Below are 19,140 nucleotides of genomic sequence, written 5' to 3'. Positions count from 1 at the left end.
AAAAAATTCAAAAAAATAGGGTATCCGGTAAAGTAGATTTGTTCCCTTATTTCTGTTATTTTACTCATTTCTGACTTTCTATGATGAACATCGATGATCAACCTCAGATGTGAATTGTAGTTTGGAAACGATTTCGGGTTTTCATCACGATTTATTTATTATTAACAATACGTCCATACATACTCTATGTAATAAATCATTACAATAATATGGAATATTATCGATTATTGGCCACTCGCACAATGTAAACGTTTTACTTATTATATACTCTAACTCTGTGTCTCTGTAGTCTGTATTATATCCGTAGTTGCTCTTAAGATGATGGTAGTCGTAGTCGCAGTAATGCAGTATTTAGTAGGTATTATCATTATTATGCAAGTCAAATGCTGTCATGGTTTTACAGATCATAGTGTAATAATAGTGCAATAAATACAACAAAACCAACTAGGTATCAAGTTGTATTGTATTATAATTATTTTATTGATATTTATTGGTATTTGGTACATACTACATACATTTAGGTTAAGCAGTAACCTAAAATAAGTTATACTTCATGCCTTCATGGGTATACTCGGATATTAAAAATATAACGTTGACATTAATGTTCAAATTGGTACCTAACGGCTAACATCACATACGAACGATCATAAAATAATGAACACTAAACCATGGCGAGATGATGATCTATGTTAAAATAGATAAAAATAAATTTCAAATTTGATTTGCATAAGTAATATTATATAAGTAATTCAATGCGTTTTGCTTTGGATACAAACTATAAAGCCTCAATGTTTACGTATAAACATATTTACCATTTAAGTATAAAGTTATATAATAATTAATAAGAAAAACTTGTATGCCTATTTGAACAATAAATTTAAGTGGCAAGTATTCAGTTGATTGTTGATGCATTTTATTTTATGTCAACCTTTATTTTGAATAAAAAAAATCAATGAATTATCAAACTTAATTAGGTGGCCCAAACTAAATTGAAAGCTTGAACTGTTCAAGGCCATTTTAATAGCAACTATTGAACATTTGAAAATTGAACCACCAAAAAATGATAGTATTGTATAATTCAAACTCAAAAATCATGAATATATAGTATGCATTATGAGTATGATGGTAACTATTGAAAATGGAATGTATTTTAATATGAATACTTTATTTCCATAAATGTTATATTTTTAAAATATTTAATAATTATTTTAAAAGCGTGTATTTTTTTATTAGTTAGAAAAATTGAGTAAATTCAAATACCTATAATTAAGCTAATGTAATTACATAATATTTATTCAAAAATTATATTAAGTTAAAAAAATTAAATTTACATTAAGTAGGTATAAAAACATTTAAATAAGTAGAGTTTAAATAAAAAATTGATTTAAATGTAGTTTTTAAATACAATTAACATTTTTATATAAATATATACACATAAAGTATAGAACTAAAAATACTAGTTATTATTTAAATTACAATTTTTTAAAATATGCTGTTTACTAAAATTCTTCTAAAACCTCCATCCTTTGTTTTTTATATAACTCATTTTGGTTTTGAAATTGTTTTCTTTTATTACTATTTTCATCGGACTTAAGATATGTTGAATCGTTTATACTATTTGGTTGTTTAGATGTATTAAATGCTATTAATTTTTTTTCATTTTCAGGTATATTTTCTATCAAATTATCACCACAATAATAGCTTGTCATTTTTCGAAACAGTTGATTGTCTTCTTGTTTAATTAACATGTCCATTGATCGATTCATATCATTATGTTGAAGTAATGGTTGTTTTGAAGTATGATTATCAAAATAAAAGTTTTGTTTATCTTCGATATTTTTCATTATATTTTCTTTGCTTTTATGTAATTGTTCAAATGTAATACCCAGTGAAGAATTTTTATTGTTAGAAGATAGAGATTCTAACTCTGAATCTATATCATTGGATTCATTAATATTTAATGAAGTGTTGATGCATTTTATAAAATCCGAAAACGTGTCCGACTCTTCAATAATTATTGATAATTCTTTTTTAGTAACATTTTGAGAACTTTCCATATCCATATTACTGTCTAAATGTGATTTATTAATCCCCATTAAAAATTGTCTATATTCAGGATCATTAACATTATTAAAATCTAAAATAAAAGATGCTGGAACGATGTTCAATTCACCATCAGTTGATAAATCCATCAGCATATAATTTTCATTAGCCAATTTGTTAGTCTTAAGTTCTGTGTTATTTATAAATGTATTCTTATCGGATTTTTTTTTTACTTCTTTAGATAAAGTATTAACTGGGTTATTTGATACTTTTTCTACTGGTTTCTCTTCTTCAGTGACAATTTTACAATTGTTTGAAATTACTTCTACCGGTTTGTTAGTTTTTAAACTTTTTGATTTAATCATTGGAGAACTCTGTATAATTTTTGAAAGCATTTTGGGAGAACTAGTTCTTTGTAAATTTTCTTTTCCCAAGACTGAATGTATTTTAATAGAAGTTTCTGGTTTTTTTGAAATTCCTTTATTATCTGAACTCTTTGTTATCAATGACGTTTTATTTAATATTTGTTTTTGTTTTAGAACTGCACTAGAATTTAAATTCGTGTTTGAGTTAAGTTTAATATTATGAGTAGCTCCTTTATCTTTTAATACATTAGATGGTATGGTATATTTTTTAATATTTTTTGTTTTAGGTTTTGGAGATTCAGGGACTTTAAAAACTGGCTCAGGTTTAATTAAATCAACAGTAATTTCAGGTAATTTTTTTAACTTTGATATTATATTATTTTTTGTATCATTGACATGAGTTATAGTTAATTCTTTTGAAATCTTTAAATGTAATGGAATTAATGATTGTTCTTTCTGATTATACACTGAATCAATTTTTCTAGAAAATTGTTAAAAAAAAAAAAGTTACATCAAATTAGAAAACCAGAAGTATTATTTTTTCACTCGCATTACGCTAAATAATAGCATTATGTCAATCAAATTTAACACGGATGCATTTTGTACGGGCAATGAAGTGCACTGCAGGGATACCTTTGGCCTATAGTTATTTACCTATACATTATGTACAACTGTACAAGGTATAAAAAAAACTTTGAATGAGTCACTATCAATAATTTAACTTTCTTTTATTCAAATTTTAAATTGAATACCTATTAAACTTGTTTTAATATTTTGTTTAATTTTATTTTCTAAAATTATGATGGGAAGTATAACTGAAGAGAGATGTATACATTTTAATAAATAATTCAGTGTCTTATTCTTATAAATTATAATATATATAAAGTATATAGCCACAAAGACACTTTCAATTGTAACTATGTAACCATGGGCGCCCAGTGAGCCATTTGAACCATTGGGGAGGCAAGATAGGGTACTTCAGTACTTGCCCTCCCCCTGAACAAAAAATATTAAAAACTTGTAGCTCATTAAATATTACCTACCATAATATCATTATTATCTTTATTACCTTACATTTAAGAAATTTTTTTATTTTAACCCCCCCCCCCCCCCCAAATGTTACCTATGGGGGCCCATGGTTGTAACTGGAAGTTGGTCTAAATGTTTAATGTATCTATATAAATAAATCTACATACATATAAATCTGGGCTAATCTTATTACTTTCCTATTATAATTATTAATTATTTATTGATTAATAAAAACCACATTTTAATAAAGTTACCTAATACAATAAATTACTACCTACTTTATTTCTCGATCCATTGTTTGTGAAGAACCTTGTGACATTTTTGAGGTTGGACTCAATTTGACTTTTGAATTACTAACATTTTTACGAACCTGTAAAAATAAATAAATAAATGTAGGACGTAATGACCTTTGAAAAATGCATTACAATAATTTTATTGAATACCTATACGGTTATACTAAAACTACAATAACGTCAAAACGCCTATGCAATGACGAAATAATACTAAGTTGTTATAATTATGTAATATAATATTTTATTACATACAATTTACGAAAAATGACTAATTAATTACTTAATATATTTCTGTTAATCTTCTCTCAAATTATAGACAAAAACAAAATATTGCTTTCGTAGCAGTTCTTTAAGTTTAATAGTCTAAAGCAGAGGTCGTTGACGTTTTCAAACAACTAATAAGTCACATATGATGGTAAAATTAATTTTTATAATGATCAACCTATATTCTTAGAAAGATCGACTGCAGTCGATGCAACCAAAACGCATGGCTGGCCACCGCTGGTCTAAAGGTAAGTAGGTACACCAATATTAAATATTATAACATAATAATATAAAGGACCAAAGGACACTCAACATTTTACTTGTATAAAAAATCACAAAAAATCTTTAGACGAATAATGTTTTAAATTTGAAATACGATGTTGTTTTTGTAAATAAATTGTGTGTGATTGAATGAATAAAATATGATTGTGTCTACTTAATTTTAGATTCTGAACGAAGTGATGAATGTATATTGATTTTACATTGATGTGTGTGTTTTTTTTTGTCTTTGTACACCATTTCTAACTTGTCGAAATAATGCTTCAATTTAAAACTTCAGGAGTGGTTTCCGATGGGCGATGGCCAAGTGAATATCCTTGGTTCATTAAAGAGGTCAAAAGTGAGAATTTTCCAGTATTTTTCAAAAAAAAAAAAAAAATTCGGGAAAACAAAAAAAAAGTGACAGTAAAATAGTGAATGAAACAGTATGAATATGTTTATAATAATTGTGATATATTTGTCAGGTAGTAATATCTTAATAAAAAAATTCACATAATATTATTATTATTTTTTTTTTGTCATTGCGTTAAATAAAACTTATAATATAGGTACAAAGGTGCATAAAAATATTATGTCCTTAGGAAAATGATGTTTTAAAATTATAACAAAAAATAATGACCACCATCGTCATTCATCGTTTAAATAAGTAATTTCGTTCGACTTCTATAAAAATATAATCAGATTATCTTTATTGAATTTTTTGACACAAGTATTAATTACTTGTCAGAACTATTATACATTATTGTATTATTAAATCCTCATTAGGTACCTATACAAATTGAAGACTAATATTTTTTTACTACGAAAAATCTTGTAAATTGTTGTAATATTGACGAATTTTGTTGAGAATTTAACTTAAAATGCATATTATGAAAAATGTCTATATATTATGTATTTTTAATATTTTACAACTATAAAGAAAAACTTATATGAGTTTATTGTATCGAATTATGTTTTCTACTATAAATAGTGTATACAGACAAAGGAAACAAACACATAGTAAAATCAATACAATTATTAATCCGCTTAAAATCTAAAATTAAATTTCCTCGAATACTACATTTTCTTTTTACCATCTATAGACTAACCTCTACCAGAAACTAACTTATAACTTATAAGACAATATTGATACTATATGATACAAAAAAAAAACATGATTTGATTAGAATCTAAAATTAGATAACTTCAATTAAGACGTCAAGACTATATTATATAGATACTAAGTATCTATATATGTATACAGTTATAGTACATGATTGGTGCACAAAGGGATTAAAAAAACATACAGTTAGAAAACCTACTAACCTACCCTTTATTCAGAGAGGAGCGGTGTATTGGATTTACAATGAATTGTTTTTTTTTGTTTAAGGATAAAGTTTCATAATAGAGAAAATAATTCAATTTTCAACTTAATTTGATTATTGTGTCAAAAAAAAAAAAAAAGAATGGTCAACTGAGTAACGCTTTGCTGCAGTACATAGTAGGCCACTATAATAAATTTAATTTGAATCCAATGATAGGTATCATTGAATACGATAAACGATTCTGAACGGAAATGATTTGTCACTTGTCAGCCTAGGATATAATTTCTGATGGTTGGTAAAAAAGGTTAAAATGTTTTAATGACCTGAATACACCAAAATTTAAGTTCTTTTATAATTATTGTAAGCAAAACTTCTAGAAAATCTTGTATTAAATTTTCAACTCTTAGCTACTTATACAAAACTTTTTATGAATTATATCTACAAAATAATTTGCAAATATTCATGAATTTTTGTCAATATTTAAAATTTAAATTCTAATAAAAAAAAATCGTGCCTACGTAGGTATTCTTATAATTTTTGAATCACTATAGTCTATTGAAACGATTGTTACATATTTATTTATAAACATAATAATATGCAACTGTAGGTACATATTATATATATTATATAGTATACATACATATATGTATATAGGCGTATACATGTATGTGTATCGTAAACCAAAACATGTAAAATATATTATGATGAATGTACATTATGCCCCCCCTGTGCTGTCTCATATTTAGCTATTGTAAAGCTACGGCTAAATAAGATATATATTATATAAGAGACAGCTTGTAAACATTTTATTTAGGTAAAAATAAACTTGATATATTTATAAGTATTTGGATCAATCCACATTTATTTGTACCCTGAGTACCATTTGCTCCCGAGCTACGGTTAACTTATATTCATAAGAAACCAACTTCTTCCCTGAATATCATATATTTAACGGGTCATCCCCAACCACGTTACACTATAACACTGACTTATGAAAAGCTTTGTATTAAATTTTCAAGTATTATAAGCAAAACAATTTTATCAATATTTATAATAAAAAACTAAACAAAAACGAATATTTCAAATCCTTAAAAATAGCTTTAAAATAAGCGAAATATTTTATTTTATTTTGAAAATCAAATTATGTAAGTAAAACAAATGTCAATCTTAATAGCTGGTTAATTTTTCAAGTATCTACGGCTTATAGTTTTTGAATAATAACAATTATTGAAAATCGTTTGAGGATAGGTAAATCATTATCGTTACGCGATTTCGTAAAAATTTAAAATTCAGACGCTCATAACATTTTTACCTATAATGACGTTTCGAGTTTTCTCTATAGCTCTTTGAAGATAAACTAATGGAAAACTTAATTTTGAATTTTTTTATATTAGATATAAATACAAAATTTTTTATGAATTTGTTACTACAAAATTACTTGCAAATTTTCGCGATTTTTATTTTTTTTTAACAATAATAAGAATGACTTACTTATAAAAAACTTTATTAGTATACTACATTTTCAAGTTTTTTTGGGCACGCATTTTTTTTTTAAATACACTATAAAAAAATACTTTGAAAATTATTGGAAAATATTTATTTTTGACTTCTATAATGTATCAAGGATATTCACTGTGCCATCGGAAACCACCCCTGAAGTTTTAAATTAAGGCATTATTTCGACCAGTTATGGTGTACCCCCCCAAAAAAAATCACACATCAATAAAGTTATAAGATCAATATCAGTAAAACATGATAAACCGCACCGCATATGACGTATACGAACTATGTGCGGTAGATTCCATACAACAAGAACACCGAAAATTTCCTATACATGATTATATTATTTTTACTTTTTTACTTTATATGAGTTATGAGCAGTGCCGGATTAATCATTTGTGAGCCCTAAGCAATTAGATTTTCGGGCTCTTACAAAATTATTGTTTACATGTATCTTTAATTTAATATTTAGATTTCATATTGACTCTTGTCCCATAAATTCGTAAATAAAATACAGGTATTATTAAATAAAAAAGTTAGGGTTTTTCGTTTTCATGGGGCCCTTTAAATGAGTGAGGCCCCAAAGCGGACGCCTACTCTACCTAATGAATAATCCTCGTCACTGGCTATGAGCTAGTTATGGACATTTGGAAATTTTATACTTTTATTTTGTTTTTTTTTAAATAAATCTTTAAAAATGTATTCATATAAATTGGTCATAATGTAATTTAAAAATATCATAAATATTAGATATTATATAGGTTAGTACGATATTTTTACATTCATTATATTAAAGTTCAAATGTTGATATATTATATACTAAAAATATCAAAAATTATATTATTATTTTTTATGCATAATAAAAATTTTGAAATATATAGGTATTGATTAATTTTAAGCTTTGTATGTAGCGAGCCAACTAAAATTATTTTACTTGTTAGTCTGTTGGGATTAAGTCAATAAGCGATTTACATTATATTTTATGTTATTATAAATTTATAAATCATGCGATATTTTTGGTAAAAAATCCTATTGCATTACTCCCAGAAAAATGAACTGAAAATAGTAGGTACTTGATTTCAGTATAAAAATTACAAAAAAATACTCGTAGAAATAGAGGCTGACAAAATTCGATGAAAATCGTACGACACAATATATCATATTATTGATTATTCACTTTCATTAAATACAGATACACCAGAGTTCAATGACGAGACACCTACTTATACTCGAAACATATTACACAGAACTACAGAAGACCAAGATCCTCGGGTTTACTATTGAATAGATACTATTTTATAACATATTAAAATCGTTTCACAAAAGGTATTTTACGAGGTATTACATCATGTAATAAATTAATCTTAATATAATGTGATCATAGTTTTTGAACGAATTATACATTCAAGATATTATTAACAATATTAGTTTCAATAAAAACAAAATGTGATTAATGTATAATACATAGCTATATTATAAATTTATAAATAATATATCATTGACTTGATAGTTATTCAAAACAGTTGTGCGTACTTACTGGCACTGGTATAATTGATGGTTTACGACCGTTAGTGTGTTGCACCACTTTGGTGTGTAGTTGTAGTTGATTTTTGTTGGGCATATTTATTTCTAGTTGAGTATAGGAAAAAAATAGTTTATTATTATATAAACTCGAGATGTTTTGTAAGCTAGCTATAGCTTGACGAAAAAGACAAGTGATTACATATTCTGATTTTTACGAGACCAAGACTTCGGACGACAGCGATTGAATACCGAGGTCTGAGAATCGAGATGGGAGAGAAAAAATTTAAAATAGAAGAGTCATGAAATTTGGATTATAATCCATAGACTAAACTTTAGAGTTTTAGACATAAACCTGGCGATCATCTATCGGATGACGGGCGGTGGCCAATCGCATTCCGAAAATTTTATAGGGTCCTTGGAGAGATATGTTCTGAAAATAAACGGAGGAATCACCGGTGAAACCTACCAACATCGATGAAAGATTATTATTATTCATATTTTGTATTTTTCTTTTCGTTTTCTCCGAACATTATCAACCACTAACGCGTATTTTCCGTGTATTACCTATTGACTTCAATAATACCAATTACTCGAAGTACTAGGTATAAATTAATAATTTTATAATCTAGGACTAATTATACCTATTTTTTAATATTAGCTATATTCCTATAAATTATAATACTATATTACCCGTCTTGGACGTTTTGGAGCCGATCAATATTTTTGTTGATTTAAAACATTATTTTGTTAAATATTACAGTTAATTTGAATCAAAACATCGTTGTATATAAAATGTGATTAAAAAATAATTACAAAATTCTATACATTTAAATTATTTATATGATAAAACATTAAAAAATTAATACATTTAAAATAGTTAGATAGCCAACAATATTGTTTAGTGATAGATGAGTAGATGACGCTCTATCTTTCTTGTCGACTGAAATGTTTTCGTCTTGGATCATATTCCAATCATAAATAAATATTATCCTATTTAAACTATTTAAACGTATAGAATTTTGTTATTATTTTTTAATATCATTTTATATCTAACTATGTTTTGATTTCAAATTAGCTGTAATATTTTACAAAATAAATTATTTAAATGTATAGAAATATTGGTTGGTGGCGTTGGTGCCGCTGGTTCTAAAACTAGCGTTCAAACAGCGGCGCTAAAATGTCCGTGTCCATATTATTATAGTTATTACTATAGTAAAAACCTTCATGCTTTTTCATATTTGTTCTAGTTAACTAACTTTATCGTTAGCTTAGTAAGTAGGTACTTAATATGTTGTATTTAGGTACTATTTCTAATCAAATATTCTAAGTTTTTTGTGCATGTTTTTGAACATTTTGATATTTTCAGCTTTAAAAGATTATAAGAGCGTATTCTAAATTTGTATACTTTAATTAAAACCATACACTTCGGTAAATATTTTTCATGAGTCAAGTTCAACAATTTAATATTAAACTGTAAATTTCTCATAAAGACTAATTTTTATTTTAATAATTGGTGGGTATATAAATTAGAAAACTGATAAGATCTTTATTAGCTCATACTGCTCATAGTTGTACCTATATTATTGTTTTTTTTTTTTTTTTTTAAATAAATAAGTTCATAGAAAATTGAATAAAGTAAAATAATTAAAATAAATAAAATATTTAAGAAAAAATGTAATTTTATAGTGTGAATGGACAAGTACATTTTTTAGGGCATATTTAACTAAATAATTTTAAATTTTTGATGCATAATAAGTAAGTGGGTATTAAGTGCATATTTTATAATTTTTAGCAAATAAAATTCATCGTTCTAGTTTTTTGAATAATGAATGTTACTGTACTATATATATCCTAACCTAACCGTATATAATTTTAATGTTCAAGTCACAATAATTAAAACTTAAAAGGGCTGATTGATATAGGCCATAGCCCGTAGTCCATTACCGTATATCGTTATAACATAGTTATTCGATAGGACATGGTTGATTTATTGTACATAATATATATTATACGTATAATGTAAGTAAAATCAATGATAATGAATACTATATTACTGTCGCGTTATTATTTATTACGCGAGATGGTTTCCATTTCACTCTAAAAGCTTTTCATAAGCTGCTTTGCTGCAACGCAGTAACATATTATAATGTTAATTATATTATCATTAAAATTAGGTAGATAATATAAACTATACAAACTATAAAGTATCTTTTTAAATAAGTTTAATCAGTGCTGTAGCCAAAATATATTATTTTTTTTTGGGGGGGGGGGAGGCACTAGCACTATTAATTTTTTTCTCAAATTTTGTGCAATGCTATACCTGCAGAATACCTACTTATTACCTGTTACTTTATAACACTTTTGTTTATACATTTTTTTACTACACATCTATTTTTTTTATGAGTGAATTTATTAAAATAATTGATTTCTGGAATTTTTAAGAACCTACATCATATTTTCACAATTTTATTTTTTACATACTATATAATATATTTGTTTTTGTATTTTGTCAATACAAACTTTATTTTTTCAAATATCTTTTTTACTAAAGGGTAGTATCAGTATGTCAAGCTGTATTACTTTATTAGATACCTAGGTACTGGAAGCTATTAAACCAAAAGAAAAAGGATAATACTATAATAATCCTTAAAACTATTAAAAATAAATTATAATAATTATAGAATAGATACTAGGTACGTATTTAGTTTAATAAATTTATTTATTATATAGGTATTTATGACAATTTTTCAAAGTATAAAATGTTAAAAGATTAAAAGAAAATTAATCACAATAATTTTAAAATAAACCCAGTACAATCAGTAAATTAATAATAATTAGTTAATAGTAAATATAAATAAATAATAATTTTTAGTTCCTATATCTTCAAAACCTATTATTATTCATCACTAACTTATTACTTATTAATAATTATAATAATAGGAACTAATAATTATCCTAACTAATACAGTAATACAATATTATTTAAGTCTTTAGTACACATAGTTAAATAATTCGATAATTACTTGTTCGAATTTTGATTTGTATATATAAATATTTTCAAAAGGGAGTAAGTAGGTAACTAATATAATAATGTGCTATAGGTATAAAAAGTGTTGAGTATACCTATTATTAATGAGCAAAACACTGTAATGTACCATGTGTTAAAAATAGAATTTAGTGATAGGTAAATCATTAATCATTTTATGCAAAAAATTCAAAATACGATTCTGTTGGAAGATGGTTTTTAGCTTTTATTAAGGAAATAAACAAGTTGACATTTTAATATTTTATGATGTATTTAAATTGCATTTTATTATTAATAATTTATTATTGGTTTATGCATCATGCATTATGGTATTATAGACTATAGGTTTTGAAAATGGTATGATGGCATGGCAGTCAGAGTAGATCAATTTAATTTCGTTCAAATTAGAAATCAATTATGTCAAAAATTGGTTTTCGTATAAATTTCATTTTTCTTTATTTTGTTATTCTCGGTTATTTTGAAAAGTAATCGAAATTTTTAATTTTAGATCTCCAAAGTACTAACTAGATTAAATTTGCTACCTGAATGGATGTTGATTTTTTTTTTCGTTTTCAAAGCAAGCAGTTCTATTTGTGTTTTAATAATAACAATTTTAAGTTTTAAGTATCAAATAATAAAATGGTAAAATACTAAAATCCATGATAATATAGGTAATAGATTTTAGTATATTATTATATCATGCTAAAATCAACGTATATATTATTTTAATGATCAAAATACCTACCTACCATCAATCTGCATTCTGTTCGAAACTTCGAACCACGTGCACTGGCGGTGCTGCAGTGCTGCCGCGCCGTTTCCGGTGAATTGTTATCAATCACTGTGATTATCAGTCATTCGCTATCAATCGTCGTTATCAACCGGGACCGGCAGTCACTTTCTTCGTCGCACATAAACCGTCTTACGCCGGATTGGCGCCATTCCGAAATCGGCAGCCAAACCGGGCTAGTTCGACTGTACCAGGATTTCGTCGTTACTAGCGCGATGTCCGCGTTTATGGTCGCTTGGATGACGTTTGTGGCATTGCTGGCATTGGCTTTAGGATCGGCTGTTGATGACCGCAAGCCAAATACCGTGTTCGTGGCCATACTCATACGGAATAAAGCTCACACTCTTCCGTACTTTTTCAGTGCTCTTGAATCTCTTGACTATCCTAAGGACCGAATGCACCTGTGGTGAGCAATTGAGTTATTTGATGGATAAAATAAACATGCTCGGTTGGTTTTGCTTTAAAGTGATTTCACTTTAATGGTCTGAAATGATCATGTTAGTCATCGCATGACAAAGCGATCAGAGATGGCATTTTATTTAAATTCTATATAAATAGTACAATATAAGTAATCTTACAAGTAATCCTTTGAATCTCACAGTTTGTCACTTTTACTTTTCACAGTTAAGGTTAGGTTAGGTTATCCTCTCTCTGTTTTTCTCACTGTTCTCTTATAGGTACATACAGACAAAATAATAACAGATTTATTATTTAATTTCCTAAGACCTGCCAAATGTGATAGAAAAATAAGAATTTAATAGTTTTTGTTTACTAAAATTATTGATATTTACATTTATTATGAATATGTTCAAAGAATTGTAATCAAAGAAAATTAGTTTTCATTATTAATGCATTATTTTTTCATAATGTATACATATTGTGATATTAACTAAGTAATAATGTGACAACTTAAAATAGGTATATAATAAATAAAAATATAAAAAAGGTTTGAGTATGTGGGGAAAAATTGCTTTTGTTTTATTTTCCATTTAAATTAATTTTAGTTTTGTATTTAAGAAAGCAGTTATCTGTTTTCTAAATATCATAAATTAAACATTTATTTTCTTAAAAGAAAATTTTCTTTTAAGAAAATAATATGTTTATCATAATTTCAATCAATGATTTATTTTATAAGCATATAGGATATTAAATTAAATTTATGTTGACTAATTTCTAAAATATCAAAGTTAATTGTTACAAGTATATTTTATGTTATTACTAGGGCCCGGAACTTGATGCATTTGCATCTTTTTTTCTAATGCTCACATTTAATGCTTGTTTATACAGAAATGTGATTAATGAAGTATAGAATTTAATGGTACAATTTTTATTTTGCATTTTTTGCATTTTAGTACTTTTTTTTACATATATTTGCATTTTTCTTGTTAAAAGTTACATTTTAATGTAACACATGCAGTTTCCATTAGCTTGTAAATTATCAACGTTCATTATTTATTTTTTTTTTGTCGCGATCTACGATTAATTAATAATCTGTAGTATTTTTTAATATATAGTTTTATTTAGTTGAATAAAAATATTTTTTTATAAACAATAGAATAATAATATAATATAATAATTTTAATATTTTAATTTTTGTATCAAAACAATACCTATTTATTAATTTTCACAGTAAAATATAAATTTTTTCGTGTCATTTTTTAACATTTTTATGTCATTTTATGCATTTTATTTTGTGCATTTTTTATATATTTTTAGATCATCAAGTTCCGGGCCCTAGTTATTACATATATTTATTTTTTTATAGGATTAGAAGTGATCATAATATAGATAACTCTATTACAATTTTAAATAAATGGTTAGAGACATCAGGAACAGTTTACCATTCAGTCGATGTCAAAGTAGATAATAATTCAACAAAGTATGATGATGAAAGTGGTCCAGCACATTGGCCCCACTCTAGATTTCAACATATTGTTCAGCTAAAGGAATCTGCTTTACGAACTGCACGAGAAAGTTGGTCTGATTATATTTGGGTAAATAATTAATAATTCTAAATAGATGAATAAAAATAAATATTATTTTATTCTTAATGTCTTAATTTTTGTACTTATAGTTTTTAGATTGTGATGCGTTTATTATCAACAAATCTACTTTAAGACATTTAATAAAAAAAAAATATCCAGTTGTTGCTCCTATGTTGAAGTCTGATGGATTATATTCAAATTTTTGGTGTGGTATGACTGAAAACTATTATTACAAGAGAACTTCTGATTATGCACCTATAGTAGAGTGGAAAACTAAAGGGTGCTATCAAGTACCAATGATTCACAGCTCAGTTTTGATAGATTTAAGACTTCAGATCACTAACTACTTAACATTTAACCATAGTTTGTTGTCCAACTACATGGGACCTGTAGATGATATAATTATATTTGCTATGTCTGCAAATTTTTCTGGTTAGTTGTTAGTAATTTTCCTTTAAAAATGAAATCTAAATTTATTTATAATTTTTTTGATTAGGTATTCCTTTACATATTTGTAATGATGAAATGTATGGCTTTATAACTATACCACTTGAAAAAGATAGTTCTTTAGAAATGGACATAAGTCAGTTGACAAATATAAAATTAGAAATAACTGGTAAGGAACAGTATTTATATATTTTGTAGTGGTAAAGAATATAATGTATTATATATATTTGTTAGCGTTAATGTATGAAATTCTGTAATTCTATAAAATAACTAGTTATTTTATTGAATTATGGGTACTTTTAATTAATGTAATGAATGAATCTATAAATACATACTAACTAGATATTTTATAAACTAACAAAAATGGTTTAGTTAATTATTTAAAATTACTTTTGAATCTATTGATAAAATATAAATATTCATTTTTAAAAAGTCAATTCTAATTTATACATCAATTTATTAGTACTAAACTTCTTGGATGGCATTTAGAGTTACAAAGTACCCTTTTTTTAAATATATGTTCTATCTTATGGTGCACTTTTGTTGGCATGTTCATTTGAAAAACCCTTGACCATTACTTAGTGATTAGGATTTGGATGTCTTTTGAAGACAAATATCTTCATCTGGGTTGTCACTGAATGTAATAAACTTTACTGCACATAAACTAAATTATGACCTTGTGTAAAGTTGCTTTGTTATAGGTACCTATCTTATTATTTTTAATAATAAAACAACAAAGACAACAAAGATTGTATTTTATCTACTCTAGACCCGGTTATCTACCTGACAATGACTATGAATTTCATACATTAGTGAAAATCCAACTGGTATTCTATGTATATATTAACTTGTAAAACCATGTAATTTCTATACTAACGAGCATATTTAGGAATTTGATAGAATAACTTGTTATTTAATAAAATAACATATTACATACATTACGGATAACATATTCAAATATAATAATATAATTTCTTTCTCAATATTTTCTAGTCGATAATGAACCATTACAAATTTCAAGTAATTTATCAGATCTTGATTTACCAAGTGCACTCTTAGACAATATGGGCTTGGATAATGTTTTTGTGATTAACTTAGCTCGAAGAACAGAAAGACGTAACCGTATGCATTACTGTCTTAATGAACTGGGATTAAATGCAACATTTATCGAAGCTACCGATGGAAGGTTAGTAATTTAATTCCAGAATGTTTTAAATAATATATTATATTAAAAAGTAAAACTTATAAGATAAACAGTTCATTAAGAAATAAGTATTAATGGTCATTTATATAAGTAATAAACACAGACATTTACATAGAGATAATAAGAATATTAGAGATATGTCACCATGTTTGGTGTTTCATTTTTTTTAGGACAAGCACTAAAGTTTGTTAATTCATGATCATTAATAATATTATCCTGGTTGATTTCTATTGAGTTTTCATCTTTATGATGTTGAACTGATATTCTGCATATGACTGTTCTTCTGCTTTTTGCTGATGATCTACTGTATTTGTATTGGTCAAATCCAATCACATCTATTTCATCGTCAAAACCACATAATTTTTGTTTTAGTGTGCAATACATTTTACGTATTGCTACCTAAAAAAAAAAACATACAAATTAACAGTGAATTGGATTTTGATAAAGTATTTAATAATTAGTTTACAATTATACAATTTAATAAAATAAAAAAGTTCATTTATGTTATTAAAATTTAAAAAAAACTAGGAAATATTCAATAATACATTTAAAAAAATGTTAATTATTAAAAAATATTCACTTGAATTTCTTGCATTCTTGCTGCATAAATATATGAGTTTACTGCTGATTTAAGAATTACAAGACAATTAGTCGCAAAGTATGTATAAAATTTCACGGTTAAACTGCCCCAATCGGGTTGAATTATACAGTCAGTACATATTAGGTAGTATTGTAAACACGCTGGCATCCACCCAACTACAACACTTCCGACAATTATTAACGTTGTATATAGTGCTTTTTCGTTTTTACTTTGTTGGGATTCCGCTTGTCTGCGCACCTACAGCATTTACGTAAATTTGTGGTCAATTGTGCAAAAATAACGAATAGCTGTATAATTTTTACTTGATTCGGTTTATTGGAATGTACACTGCCACTTTGTTTGTACAAGAGACGAGAAGCTTGATGTTTTTTCACCAATATAAATATGTGATAGTACACTATTCCCATAATGGTAAGAGCGGCAAAAAGTACAGCTGAGAACGTACTTCTGAATTTCGATTCTTTTAAAAAACTGAAAAAAGTATGCGATAAAATTATTATAAGATTAAGTATTATGATATTATAATTCTAGTGGATTCAGAGTTCATTTTTTTTTTATATATAGAAGCTATATAGAAGCAGTTTTAGTGAATAGCCCATTTGTGCGTTAATATGTTTTTAATGAATTTTCTGTAATAATTTCGTTATTATGAAACGACCAACAACTGTAATAACATGAATTTAAGGATAATATTATTATTATTATTTTTTAAATTACCTATATGAAATTGACTCTTTATTATTGATAATGGAAGTGGAACAGCTTCTTAAGGTAAGAGTGTTTACTAAAAGAACGCCCCCCCCTCCGTCAATCATATAGATCCGCCACTGACGAGTAGTACATTTCGTTTGTCGATTACTACGTAGGATATAATATTAGAAAACACATTATAAATTACGCTCATCACACTTGTGTAATAAAAAGTATCTATTATAGTCAATAAAAATATAAATGAAGGTTGCATTTTATGAATAAGATTGGTTTGTTATGTTTTGTTTTCTTGAAAAAAACTATGTCGTATATATGATCATGTTGTCCACACCATTACCAATAAAATTATGGAATATGTTCGACAAATTTGTTAATAACTTGTTTGAATATTCGAGTACATTCCATTTTTGTTTGACATTATATTTTTGCCAGTATAGTTTTTTCATTTTTGTGTTGGCTTAAAAATCGAGGATTAATCTAATAATGAAAAATAAGTTTCCAACATATTTGGTGGATATATTTCATATGTGCTTTCTATGATAGTGTTGCTAACTTAACGAGGGTAACAATTTTCTAAAAAAAATTCACACTCATTTTTGTTTCCCAAACGTGTCGATAAACCTTATCCATGAAAATAAGAGCAATAAACCATTATAGCGAATATCGTTCTTTGTGACGTTTAAACACATGGAGTAGAGATGCATTAGAAATCTATAGAAAATTTGTTGCAAAAAAAATGGTTGCTAGGTAGTAGGTACTTGTTAACTCTGCTGGAGCTCGGCGTAGACTCGGTGGCCTTGCAAAACACTTACTCGATTAGCTTACATTGTGGTGATTGGAACGCTTGGCAGGGTATCATGTGAAAGTAGGCGAATAGGAATGACGGTGGTAACGTCCACAGGAAGAACAAGACTACGGTAACGGTACCGTGCGTAACTGTGGCTGGGTAGTGGAGCGGCCGCAGAATGCCTATGTAGTGGTTGAACGCCAACATGATAAGATGACCCGCAGTGGTTACTATAGCCCCCAGCCGGAGCGCCTCCAAGCCCAGAATGGTGCACATATCCATTAGGTACACTTGGAAGCCAACCGGCAGTAGGCTGTTGAAGGTATGGCCGAGGCCCAGCAGGAACGATGTGTATAGATCAGTACCGGCCAGACTGAGGCTAATGTAAAGGGTCGGTGACAGTGGCCTCCGGATCCATATCACCGATAGTAACAGAATTACGTTGAATACTATCGAGAACACGCACAGCAATATTAACACCGGTGTGAACGTGATGTACAGAAAGTGCGAGTATTCATTGTCTAACGTGTCCTTTTCCCACGTATTGTTCGTCACCGGTTCCGTGTAGTTGCATTGGTCGTTGACGCTGTTTGTCGTCTCCATTGCGTGCTTTGCAGCACTCGCAGAAGTTCTCTGGATCACCGACAATGTGACTTTTTTTTATCTGTCTTCGGTCCTGTGAAAAAACATTAATCGGTAGTTGAATGGTTGACAATTAATAGGCAAATTTCGATTAATAGGACGCCCACACTCGAATATATTATCTCCGTCTTGGATTAACTAACTGAGAATTGTTTTGATATTTTAATTAAATGATCATAACTTGATACAGAATTAAAATATCAATGAAAGCTTTCAAGATGCTTTGTATAAGTAGTAATCTTAATTTTCAATTTTATTGTTGGTCAATTCACTCTAAAATATAATGTTAAAAATAACAGAGTAAAGTGGAATATTATGATTACCAATCTTGTATACGTACGTTAATA

At 26.9% G+C, this 19,140-nt stretch overlaps 3 protein-coding genes across 5 annotated transcripts in view; 1 reads left to right on the top strand and 2 right to left on the bottom strand.

The window, feature by feature from the left end:
- Window positions 1–1,342: 1,342 nt before the first annotated feature.
- LOC114124789 (rho GTPase-activating protein gacZ-like) lies at window positions 1,343–8,932 on the bottom strand. Of its 3 annotated transcripts, XM_027988160.2 has the most exons (4): window positions 8,801–8,932; window positions 8,615–8,706; window positions 3,716–3,807; window positions 1,343–2,889 (listed from the first exon to the last, which is right to left on the bottom strand). In XM_027988160.2, the coding sequence occupies exons 2-4, from the start codon at window positions 8,696–8,698 to the stop codon at window positions 1,500–1,502; spliced, it is 1,566 nt and encodes a 521-aa protein (XP_027843961.2). In that variant the 5' UTR covers window positions 8,699–8,706; window positions 8,801–8,932; the 3' UTR covers window positions 1,343–1,499. The 3 variants fall into 3 exon arrangements, with proteins under 3 accessions (XP_027843961.2, XP_050054913.1, XP_050054914.1); XM_050198956.1 differs by having other exon boundaries at window positions 8,615–8,932; XM_050198957.1 differs by having other exon boundaries at window positions 1,343–2,589; window positions 8,615–8,932.
- A 3,567-nt stretch (window positions 8,933–12,499) lies between these two features.
- Window positions 12,500–19,140, top strand: part of LOC114124785 (glycosyltransferase 25 family member) — a 67,512-nt gene continuing 60,871 nt past the window's right edge. The window contains exons 1-5 of the mRNA XM_027988154.2: window positions 12,500–12,822; window positions 14,182–14,410; window positions 14,491–14,833; window positions 14,898–15,017; window positions 15,842–16,034. Of these exons, the coding sequence (XP_027843955.2) occupies window positions 12,632–12,822; window positions 14,182–14,410; window positions 14,491–14,833; window positions 14,898–15,017; window positions 15,842–16,034 (1,076 nt within the window). The 5' untranslated portion in view covers window positions 12,500–12,631. The remainder of the gene's footprint in view (window positions 12,823–14,181; window positions 14,411–14,490; window positions 14,834–14,897; window positions 15,018–15,841; window positions 16,035–19,140) is intronic.
- LOC114124786 (trace amine-associated receptor 3-like) overlaps window positions 16,157–19,140 on the bottom strand; it is a 35,843-nt gene continuing 32,859 nt past the window's right edge. The window contains exons 2-5 of the mRNA XM_027988156.2: window positions 18,177–18,827; window positions 16,956–17,124; window positions 16,633–16,890; window positions 16,157–16,451 (exon numbers count right to left, since the gene is read on the bottom strand). Of these exons, the coding sequence (XP_027843957.1) occupies window positions 16,182–16,451; window positions 16,633–16,890; window positions 16,956–17,124; window positions 18,177–18,754 (1,275 nt within the window). The 5' untranslated portion in view covers window positions 18,755–18,827 and the 3' untranslated portion in view covers window positions 16,157–16,181. The remainder of the gene's footprint in view (window positions 16,452–16,632; window positions 16,891–16,955; window positions 17,125–18,176; window positions 18,828–19,140) is intronic.

The sequence above is a fragment of the Aphis gossypii genome, chromosome 2, assembly GCF_020184175.1.
Source record: "Aphis gossypii isolate Hap1 chromosome 2, ASM2018417v2, whole genome shotgun sequence".
Lineage (NCBI taxonomy): Eukaryota > Metazoa > Arthropoda > Insecta > Hemiptera > Aphididae > Aphis > Aphis gossypii.
This window is presented reverse-complemented; position numbering and strand designations above follow the sequence as displayed.